The sequence below is a fragment of the Labrus bergylta genome, chromosome 7 (assembly GCF_963930695.1).
Source record: "Labrus bergylta chromosome 7, fLabBer1.1, whole genome shotgun sequence".
In the NCBI taxonomy this organism is placed as follows: domain Eukaryota; kingdom Metazoa; phylum Chordata; class Actinopteri; order Labriformes; family Labridae; genus Labrus; species Labrus bergylta.
In genome coordinates, this window is record NC_089201.1 from 5,463,702 (window position 1) to 5,475,735 (window position 12,034).

Below are 12,034 nucleotides of genomic sequence, written 5' to 3' on the forward strand. Positions count from 1 at the left end.
ACAGAATGAGGCACACGGCTGAGATCCAGACAAGCTGTGGACGGATCAAGGTTGGCAGCAGGAAGTAGATGATGGAGACAGAGTAATGGGACATAGAAAAGTTCTTCAGGGGCTTCTCTTGTTAGTGGCCACATGATCCCCCCCCCTCCCCCCCCGTTCCTCTGGGAGTCGGCGCTCAGGCACGCGGTCGTCAGAGGAATGTGCTCCCGGCTGGTGAAGGTTTCACAGTGCACACACAGGTCCTTCCTGCTGCCAGCCTTACTGAGGAACGATTCTGGCCGGCCGCAGAAACTCAATCTCCCTCTCCAGCTGGCCTTTTGGCTGATGAGGGGCCTGATGATGAAGGAGGACCTGCAGAGGATTAATGATTTGCTATAGATTGAGATGACTTAAGGCTCATCTTTCCCTGTGTTTCTCTGCACGCCTGCTGTTTCAGATGCTCGCCCCTTCTTTAACGAATCATCAGCAGGTAACCTGAAGAAAGAACCCTCCTGCACGGCAGCTCAGGCAGCCAAAGCTGTTAACACAGCGGGCTTCTGAGCGACTGGCACTGGCAGTTTTCTGTGCATTGCTGCCAGAAAATCTTGTGTGGTTTTGAGGCAATATATAAAGTATCTGGGCTCGCTGCGCTCCACCGCAATGCGCCCTGGAAAAAGAGAACACTTGTCTCCATAATGGCTTTGAGATGTAATTGAACCGTAATGCCTCTTATGTGAGCATCTCGCGGTGGAATGAAGATCTCGCCTGACAAATGGGCCAGAGAAAATAACCTGGCATATCTGAGTCATGAAGTGGAGAAGCTGGGCTACTGACTTGAGAGGCCTTGCTGGTGGAGAGGGCTGGAGCCTCCGTCAGACCGGAGGAGCCAGAGAAACCCAATCATCTGTGCGCTGACATCCAAGGCTTTTCTATTAAATCCCAGCTGATTATTTCTCTGCCCCGTCCAACATCCCGAGGCCAGGCAGGTAGTTTTCATTTCCCTCAGATCCATCATGTCTGCTCAGCCGTCTCAAAGGGAGCCGGTTCATTTTGGGATTTGATGAATGCTGCAATCCCCCGCTGCACCACACCAAAGTCCCTGTGAGCTTCTTGGTATTGAGAAACGAGAGCTGCCAAGGGAAAGTGTTATTTTTGAGAGCTTCAGAAACAGTCGAGGAAGCTGTTCATAACCTTTGAGTCAGGTTCTGTTTCGGTTTATCCGTGTCTCCACATTCAAATATTTGTTTGATTTACACATCAAAAACCATCATTCATCTCGTCTGCAGCTCCCTCACTTTGTTCCTCTTTGACCTAATGAGGGTGTTAATTGTGACCGCTGTGAGGACACATCACAACCTGCTGCACTCGGCTGGTTGTCACATGTCACATCCCAAATCATCACACCTTTAATTGTAACACCTCTGTTCTGCTATTGCCAACCACCTTCTCTCCGGGGTTTTTTTTTTTTTTTTACCTTCAAATCATCAGCACCTCCACCTCCCGTGGAGCCCGGCGCTCTGTCAGACACCTCGTAATGTGGCAGAAAATATATTTTAAGGACGCCTGAAGGGAGGAACATGTCTTCTTTTTTTTCTCTTCTCTTTTGACCCCTGCTGGCCACCACCCGCGCCGCTGACACACACAACTTGTTGTCTGTTGTCGCAGCATTACAGTGGGTCACAGAGGGTCATCTCTTGCGGAGTGGAAGTCAAACTTGCTCCTTACTTAGCCACTAATCTTTTGCCAAGACAGGCTGAAAGCACACATTCGTTGTTCTTTCTCATGGACCCCTGTTTCTGTTTCTGTTTCTTTTCTGCCCGCCCCTGCAAACTGTGAGCTGCCATGTCGATTATCACCGCAGGTCGCCCCCTCTGTAAGCTGCCTTCTGCCTACATGGCATTCCCCTACTGTGTGCCAGTATTTGTTTGTGGTAAAGGGTGGGGTGCTTTCGCTTAATCCCTGAGTCCACAGCTGTAAGAGCTGTGGCGGTGGTGGCAAAGCCGCCCTGAGCTTGAAGCTCGCCCCTCTGGTTTTTCTGTTTGTGAATGCCACATGACCGCACTCTCAGGGCCGAGCTGTAAGCCCGAGCTGTTGTGAATGCTTCATTTCATAGCAACCTATATTTTGTGCTGTGTCTGCGCTAGTAAAGAATAGCTGTGCACCCTCCTCCCGAGAGTCTGCCGTGTGCTGCCAGAACAAATAGTAGACACTATAAACACTGTTTTCAGACACAGCTCTTCTATTGAATGTGGCAGTGCGGTAAAGTGGTCGGGCGGGGAGGCAGTGTGACACTAATGGAATCGAGAAAAATGTCAGCGTTGGGTGCTGTAACCATTATTAATCTATCTGCAGTTTAGATGTCATATTTCTCTGTTTCCTAATCGTGTCCTGTTCTCTTTACAGCCGTGCAATCAAGACCAACCAGGACCTGCTCCCAGAGACCCCCTGGACTAATATCTTCTATGATGACTTCTGGGGCACCTTACTCACACACAGTGGAAGTCACAAGTCTTACCGGCCTCTCTGCACCCTCTCCTTCCGCCTGAACCATGCACTGGGTGGTCTGGAGCCGTGGGGTTACCACCTGGTGAACGTAGCCATCCACGGGGCGGTCACAGGCCTGTTCACCTCTCTGGCTCGCCTGCTGCTGGGAGGAGGCCCGTGGAGCCTGCTGGCCGGCCTGCTCTTCGCCTCTCACCCCATCCACACTGAGGCGGTGGCGGGCGTCGTGGGCCGGGCCGACGAAGGCGCCGCCCTCTTCTTCTTGCTCTCCCTGCTCTGCTACATTCGTCACTGTAAGCTGCGGGGCCACGCCAGGCCCTGGAGGCTGGTGGTCTGGTTCCTGGGCAGCCTGGGCTGTGCCGCCTGCAGCATGCTGTGGAAGGAGCTCGGAGTCACCGTCCTGGCGATGTCAGCGCTGTATGACATCTGCGTTTTCCACGGACTCAAACTGAGACAGGTCGTCATGCTTCTCTACAAGGTAAAACAGTTTGTTCTCACACCGTGGTGCAGCTTTATCACCCTGAAGAATCTGATAGACAACATGGGAACACTGACACACATGTAGGAGAGACCGTGTGTGCTGGGTTTGAAATGTTATGAGAAAAACATTTGCCAGTGTATGCACAGCTGTGTCGTTCAGGCAGACTGTTGTGTTTTCCATTAAATGTGAGGAAACACACGTGTTGGTGAAGGAAACAGGAAACACAGCCTGTTCTTCTGGGTCTGTGCAGAGGGCACAAACACTGATGTTGCTTTATAGCATTGGTTCTCACAGTTTTCCTGTATTGTAATGAATATTCCTTGAACGTCACATTTACAAACACAAATCAAACTGCATCATGAATCATTCATCATGCAGCATGTTTGATATAAACATCTGTCCCATTATGTTCCTCCATCTTACACTCCCTGTCTTCCTCTCCCTGAAGATCATTCTAATCATCAAATTAAGAACCAATTAAACTAATTGAGAGTTCATTAAAACGGAACCCGGTGTGATAAAGAACGGCGAGTAGCTTATCGAGCCATTAGTGTTTATTATTTGGAAATGCATGACGTCTTTATACAACGTTATGATTAGTTTCACATTAGCATCGGAGCAGATTAAGTGTCTCTGGAGAGTTCGTCCTTTTGTGTGCACTAAATGAGTTATAGATCAGCGTGTTTGTGAGCGTGTTGAAAGAGAAGAAGACGAGGACGTTTTTTTAAAAAGAAACTGCTGAGATTAAGAAAACGTGAAAAGCCATTTCATATTTTTTTCCTTTACTTTTGAAGCACTCAGGCATTAAGTAGCCTTCTCCCCCAACAGCTCCTGTCAGAAGTCTTTACTCTTTGCTGTCTAGTCGATGTGACACCCATGACTCTGTCCACATCACAACAAATTCAACAAGACGTGTGCAGGGACATGACAAAAGGGGCCGGGCAGCAGCCAATGGGAGAGGAGCTTTAAGGCCTGCCCTCTCAGAGGACAACACATCAAAATGTTTGTGGAGAGGAGCGATAGACAAAAAAAAAACTAGAAGAGATGCTCAAGCTCCTCCCTTTCTTTACCCCGCAGAGTGCTGAAGTTAAAGAGCGAGATCCTCTGCTGCCGTCTCCTCCATGCTGCTCCGCTCATGATTTAAGCCTGATTCGACTCCGTGTCCTCTGGAGAACGGCCCATCCATCGCTGCAGACGGGCCTTCTAAAGGCTTGTCAGGCGTGGTCACAGCAGAGAGGAAGCAGGGCCAAAAGGGCTGAAGGAAATGATGCCTCATCTCTGACAGTTTTTTCCAGCTCTTTGATTGAACTTCCACAAAGCCTACTGATCCCATTATCTTTGTAAAAAAACAAACAAAAAAAAAAAAAAGCACTGGCTTAAAGTTAACAAACCCCCTACAGATTCCTTTTTATGGTTAGCCATGCTGCTACACAAGCGTGTGAACGTGCAACTTTGAGCTAACATTTATCACTGCTGCAGCGTGTAATTAAGTTTCACAACAGACAACATGAAAGAAGCAAAGACAGAGAGCTGACATTATCGTCTAAATCACTGTGACTTGGGAGGTTTGTGTTATATAAGACCTCTCAGTGTGTAATGTAACTCTGCTCTGTGATTATGGATTCAGATGAATTCACGAGGGGATCTGACCTGATCTGTTATTCTGATGGTAACCAGTCGAGCACAGCAGCGTGCACATCCATCTCTCTCCGTCTCTGAGAGGGGGCCGTCACTTTAACTGATGATAAGCAAAAGGAGCAACTTGAGCATTCGGCCCTTTGCATTGATTTAAGTTTAGTACAGAGTTGAAAATGATGAAATTAAAGTGATAATAAGACGACTCGGCCTCCAGATCCCCAAACTGCAGAGAATAAATGGGACATTAATGTTGTGAGATAACAGGGAAACAAGGCATGAAAGCCAGATAAAGGAAGTGTCACCATGCCCCACTAAAAACCCCGTTCTTCAGTCGGACTAAAGAGCGCTGCTCATCGCATGACTGACACACCACAACGGGGCCGGCGCTCTCACAGAGCTCTCCACTCAGCTGCAGTCGTTTTACATTAAACGATGGAAATGGTGAAATGATCCCGCTTATCTGATTGTGGCGCACAGTGCATTACATTAGAGCTTTGTATCGGCCCAAAATCTCCTTTGTGTCGTTACTGCTGCTGTGTGCGGTTTGATGGATGAAGGCAGCGGAGACCGGGAGCTTTGCTGTAATTCCATGTGGGCTCATAACTCATTCCATCAGGACTCTAACTGTAGTCTGTCTGCATTCAAATCAAAGGGAGGAGGTAATGCATGGATATTATCGTGATTTATTGGGTGCATGTTGCATAACTTGAATTTTGCATCTTGGATCAGGAGCATCATGCTCTTCAAAACAAATAAAGTCCTCCTCGTCCCTCGTGATACTCACCCGGGTGTAAATGTCTTCATCCTGCATCCTGATCATTTCAATAGAGACTGTGATTCTGATCAGTGTGTTTTACAGTATAAAGTGTGGGTCTACTTCTGCCTGTGATCATGTTAGAAGTATACAAATGTTTTTGACTGAAAGGAAAGACGAAGAGACGAGACAGCGAGAGGGGAACAATCGTGGCCGGGCTGTAATTGGATGAACACATGTTCGGGTCCACAGTGACGCTCTTGGATCCCTCTGGCATGAAGAAGCTTTTATTAAGCGATTTAGAGTAACTTCATAATGCTCAAGGAAAAACATGATGCTCTTTAGATAAATAAAAGTCACCCATCAGCACTTTGTTTTCTTCCAGACTATGAAGGCATCAATCTGCAGTTTAACTTTTTATATCCCATAATGGTCTCGATCCGGGACAGCGGGGATAAATGGGCCTGCAGGGTTAAAAGCTCCCTTTCTAATAAAATAAAGATGAGAACATTTATTCTTCAAATAACTTACAACAGATTGTTATAAAGTTTGTTTGAATGCTAGTAGCAACCACTATGCTACTTTATGTTGACGTTAGTTGTTTTCAGACAAACAGTTCTTTGGACCTTTTGAAGAGGAACTATCCACTACAGAGTTCCCTGAGGACAACACACCATGGGGACTTTTACTCTGTATGCACTCACACAGCCATGGTGCTGGGAGAGTACTATGAAGCAGGAGCTAAAAGGTTCCTCTTAACACGGTTTTAGGTACTAAAATAGTTCATAGTTCCTGCACTGCAGAATCAAAAAAAAAGGGGATGGTTCCAAAAGTTCCTTGAAAGACGCGTCCAAGCTCTGTACCCTCCTCTTCCATTCACTTCTGTATTGTAAATGATTGACAGGTGTCTTGACACGCCTCCATGATCTTCTCACAGGCCACCCACCTTTGACCGATGACACAACTGTAGTGATAGAAACGTAGAGATGCTAAGAAACTAACTCAGAATCTCGCCTTTATTTGAGAGTACAGTGGATAGAGTAGGAAATCTGAAAATAGAGTGGTGAATGACATGCAGGAAAGGAACTGCAGGTCGGACCCGAAACCTGGAGGACCACAGTCTCTGTACTTTGGGCATGACCTAACCGCCAGGTTCAGTGCTCCCTTTTAGTGTGTGTGTCACTTTAAATGTGATGAGCCGCCCCCTGAGTTTTCCCTGTAGACATCACTCCTTCGCTAGCGAGAATAAAAACCTGTGCAAAAGTTTTGCTCTAGGCTGGTGGAGGAGTCCATGGGTGGAGATACCAGGGGAGGGGAGGGGATTTTTTACCAGAATCCCACTGTGACATCACAAGGATAGCAAATTTGAAATGGAGCATTTTTCTCTGTGTTGTAAGACTTATGCAGACCACAAACAAAGGACTGGATGGGTTTATTTCACATTTTGTGGGTCTGTAGACACTCAGGTTACCCAAATATAAGTTCAAAAACACTGTAGAATTGAATTTTTAATAATATGTCCCCTTTAAGGTAAAATTATTGTCATTACGTTGCTAATTTTTTAGCATGTTGGCATTGGCAGTTACGCTTATTTGTTAGCATCAAGCTATAAAACTAAGATGACACTGGTCCACTGCCAACCATCACTGTTCTACTTACTTCAAAATATTAATACCCCCCCGCTGTTAGTGTGTGTGTTCAGTGTTGAACCCCCAGCCCCAGTGTGTGTGTCTGCAGAGTCACATTGAGTTCTACTTATTTCTTTCCTAAACACACATGCTGAGAAAACCTGTAATTAAATTGTTTACTCACTGTGACCTTTACAGTGGTGATATTCTCCACTTCTCAGCCTCTGAGTGCCTGATTGGAGCATTTATAGCCATGTGTTGTTGGGCTCTGCGTAACTCCAAGCAACGGGCTGAAAGCATGCAAATGAAACAGAGTTGGCAAAAGTGTAAGTGCATGTGTGTTGTAATTGAAATTTATGTGGAAAAGTGTTTGTTTTTTTTATAAGACTTTCTCCCACACTGCATTCGTTAATAGGCTCATTTTCTAAAACAGATACTGACACGTAATTAGAGCTCTTCATTAAGTGGAGGAAGGAATGTTTTTTTATTGTGAGCTGGTGATGTTTATTCCATAGTGTAATGCAGTAAATGATCGGTCCTGAGGACTTCTTTCTCTGTGTGCTGACCAGTTAAATAAATGTTTGGACAAATAAAGGAGTCAATTTGGCTCTGAGATTTATAAGGCTGTACATTCAAAGTAAAAGTCGTAATCATAACGATGTAACTGACTGTTTTTATAGTTGTTGTTCTTCCCACGTTATGCTCCCTACACTCTTGGCTGAATTTTTAACAAGAAAGAGAAAGTGTGCACGAGTCGTTTCCACATAGGAGACACGATACTGATGGTTAACACACAGGTAGAGTGTGAGCCACAGTCCCCGAGGGGCCGACTCTCCTGACAGGAACATGAAGAGAACAAGGATTTGAAAACATTACACAGAAATCTGACGCTTTGAAAGTGTAAACTGGATCAAGAAGAATTACCTTAGTGATGTCATGACGATGCTGTACATCCATCAGGACCTTTTTTGAAACATGCAGGCTCAAATATATCTTCAGAGAAACTTGAGACGTTCCTCTGCGGGTCGCCTTTGTTTCCCGTCCACGCTGAGATGACCCAGCGACTGGAAAACCATTTTCCAAATCTGGGACGCGACCCAGCTGGCCCTTTGAGAATGTCAGGCCTTTACACTTTGTCTTTTCACACCTCCAATTTTCTGTTCACACTTTGGCTATTAGCGCAAGGTCAGTGCTCACGCTGTGTGTGTGTGTGTGTTGTGTGTCTGGAGGGCGACAGAGCTGAGTTTACCTGAGCGCTCAGGTGTAGTTGTGATGACCTCGGTGATGTCAGGTATGGAGGACAAGGAGGGCAGATGTATGTGTGCAGTAACTGTTTCCTTGCCAAGCTATGTGTATGTGTGAGCGTTAGACTCTAAAAAATATGACACCCATACATACCCTTGCTGTGTATCAGATGAGGTGAAGTGAAACACAGCCAGGCCGATACAGTCTTACCTGGGGCTCCACAGATGCTCCTCCATGCTCTAATGGCTCCTGTCACTGTGTGATGGATTGGGCCTGGTGGGCTCAGCTTGTGCCCCCTGCCCTCGCCCACCTGCCTCTCACATGGGGATACACACCACCGCCTCTGGTCAGGATATGGAAATGGGTAGCGCGGGGCATGAATAATGGAAACACATTTATAGATAAACAAAATGACTCATTTTGGGGAACATGCTTGTTTGCTTTGTTGCTGAGAGTTAGATGTTTGATGTCACTCTCATGCTCACATCCGCACATAGGAGGAGGAATCAAATCAGTAGCACTTTAAATTAAGGTCACGATATTGACCATTAACTACATGACCACAATAGCTAATAAGTCTTTAACTAAGAGTTTGCAATCCATACCCTCCTGATTTCTGCTTATTGATGTCAGTTAGGAAGTTGTTGAACATAAAAAAACTCTGGTGTTGAAAATTGAAGCCAAGGCTGAAGTGTAAAGTCCTGCAGTTCCTCGAGTTTCCACAAGAGGCTGGCTGCAGAGTCACAGGAAGTCACATACACACCCATTCAAAAAAGCCTGTTTTTACAGCAGACATTAACATGTTTACAACCTGGTTAAAAAAAATAAATAACATGTCTAATTAGCTCATTAATTACGGCACACACTGTACGGGGTTGAGTTGTTAAAAAAACAATCTGTTTTGATTTTATGAACGATACAAGTTATCCATTAGGCGCCTGTCTGACCTGATAGGTAGGCACGGTGTAACAGTTTATCAGAAGGCTTTAAACCCGCCTCAGCTCCAGCTCTCAGTCTGTCGTTAGGTTGACTGAAAGTTAGGCTGAGACAACATTTCCAGCACGGAGACCGCCATCGATGTGACCCCAAAGCCCCCTGCAGGAACAGATGGGTGACGTCACTCAGGCTTCCTCCATTAATATTTACAGTCTATGGTGTGTCTAATTGATGATGACCAGAGTCTTTAAGCACAAATGAATTAGTCTTGGTGGCAAATTATTAACTGTTTTGTGAAAATAGGCATAATACCGTGATTATTATTGATCCTCGGTTGGCGTTAAGCTGCATGTTTTAGTTTTCCGACAGTAACTATGTAAGTGTCGGTGGCCGGTGAGAGAGCGTTTAATGTTTGAAATGTCATTTTTGATTGTGCTGAATGAGTGCACAATATAGTCCACGACAGAGGACTCTCTATGTAGGGAGTAAGGAATGAGACACAACCTTACTTCCGAAAAGAGAGCGAGCATGCATACATCCCAGAATGTCAATCTTTAATATTAACTTATAGCTTCATATGAAGGCAGCTGCACAGGCAGCAGCAGGTAATATTAAAGACATTTCAAACCCAGATGACTGAACAGGTCTTTCAGATACTTTCTGTGTTGCTTTGGGGTAAAACGAGGAGAGTACAACCACAGTGATAGAAAGTGACTTGAGCTGGGTTTGCTTCAGCCTCCTGTTCATCAGGGATAAGTGAACCTGACAGGCAGAGAGCCGGCGACAGCCAGCACGGTGACCCTGACTGTGTCTGCTGTGAGGAAATGGAATAGAAGAAAGAGAAGGAAAAATCCCTCAAACAGCCGCGTGCTGGTGAGAAAAATCACGCCCAAATACAGCTGGAGAGGTGAAATATTTCACTCTGTTCACTCACTTCACTTCTTGTAGAAAATGATGACATATTGTGTCTTTTTATAGCCAGCATGTCCATGAATCCACAGTTCTATATGTCATATAATACCTGGATCCTGCAGAGGGACGTGGCCCTGCACCAGCTCCCTGCAGCATCAGTCTAATGCATACATCAGATCGCTAACTGGAGACACGTATAGATTTACTGGTTTGTCTCTATTCTCTAAATCATTAGGCTTTCACAAGGGATTATAGATTTACCCATGCAGACAGAAAAAACGGCCTCATAGTAAAGACAGGCACAATATCTAAAATATCGTATTGGCCTGAATATGTGACCCTTTTTATTCCCCTTAAATAACACCTGAAAAAAGTGGGGTTGTCTTCTGTTCGGGGTCTGGACTTTAAAACGCTGATATACCTTCACAAAACAGACAGAGCCTCTTCTCTGTATAGCTAGTTCACCGTTAATGACTTATGGCAACTGTCACTCACAGCTGCAGAGCCAGGGGGTCGGACCAAACTACCAAACTCCATCTGCAGAGTCCCTTTGTACCTTTAAGTAAAAGCTAAAGACCCAGCTCTTTATGAACACCTACGACCTTTATGATTAGAACTTTCAATAACAACTGTTCATGTTGTGCTCTGCCTCTGGTTACTTCCTGTCAGCACCTGTGTGTCCAATCAGACTTAAGGCTGTTCGTTTGCACTTCCTGACATTGCCCTCTTTTCGAGATCCTTGCTTGTGTTGTTCTTACTCTCTGATGTCCTTATGTCTTAAATTGTCTGAGAAATGAACTGTAAAAAGTCTTACTTTATAAATTGCTCTTGAAACGGAGGGTCAGGGTTGTCTTATCTTCTGGACAACATGGTAACTGACCTGCTTAGTGTCATTATTTCTTGTTTCTTTTATTCCAGAACAAAATCAGACAAACTCACTTTCCATATTTTTACATTTAAAGCCTTGCAAACTGTATTTCAAGAGTCATGAAACACCAGCTAAATATAGCTTGTTCCTTTGTTTCAGTTGACGACCATAGTTCCTGTTTCTGGCTCCTTTTATGGTCCCAGCAAATAAAGTGGCATGTAGACTCAGTCAGGCAGAGCGCTGGTACTTTGGACTTCCAGCTCTGACCAGTAAAAAAAAGGACGCGTTTGTTAGTTCTCATGTGGACATATCGTGAAATCTCACTGTTCATTACATGTTCCATTTTGCTGCTCTATTCACAGTTTTATAGCAACTCGATGACTTTTTGGGCCTTTTGTGTATAAGTGGTTATATAAAGTTAACCAAAGAGATAAATGTGTGCGCTGGAAGGCCTCAGAGCTGTGCGGCAGGTTACAGTTTTCTCATGTGAATAGTTTGTTTAAGACGGTAAATACAGCGTTTAGGAATCCTAATCCAAACAAGCATAACCAGATATCCAATAAACTACAAACTGCTGCCAAAGTCTCTCAGATGGATGAGAGAAATGAAATCATTCAGATGTGAAACGGGCAAACGGCCACTTTCAACAAACAGCGGAAAAGGAAACATGTCGGCTTCTGTCTTCAAGCTCGCCGCTGCATCGTGTCAGCACGTCCTGCAGCGTTCCCTCAGCCTCCTGAAGACACAGCGGTCCACACCGTTACCTGAAAAAAGGTTGAGTCCTGGCAGACGGTCCTCTTGTGCAGGCTGCATTTTCCAGGAGAGGTCTGTCATCACCGTGGGCGCTCCCAGCACAGAGCGGGAGAGCTGAGGAGAAACAGGGCATGTGTGAAGGAGACGAGGAAGGAGAGCGAGTTGAAGAGGAGGCAGAGAGACGTTAATGGAGGGCCAGCCAAAGGACAGAGAGAGGGAGAGAGAGGGAGTCTGCTGTAGACATTTTCAGGAGGCAATGCGTCTGTCAGATGGCCTGTCGCTTCCCATGAACCAGCAGTAACGGGAGGCTCTATTTTAGGATACAAACATCCACACAC

At 45.5% G+C, this 12,034-nt stretch overlaps 1 protein-coding gene across 1 annotated transcript in view; it reads left to right on the top strand.

The window, feature by feature from the left end:
* The window catches only part of tmtc2b (transmembrane O-mannosyltransferase targeting cadherins 2b), a 111,625-nt gene that overhangs the window by 46,445 nt on the left and 53,146 nt on the right, over positions 1-12,034 (top strand). Inside the window, exon 2 of the mRNA XM_020639801.3 lies at positions 2,383-2,959. Coding sequence (XP_020495457.2) covers positions 2,383-2,959 — 577 coding nt within the window. The remainder of the gene's footprint in view (positions 1-2,382; positions 2,960-12,034) is intronic.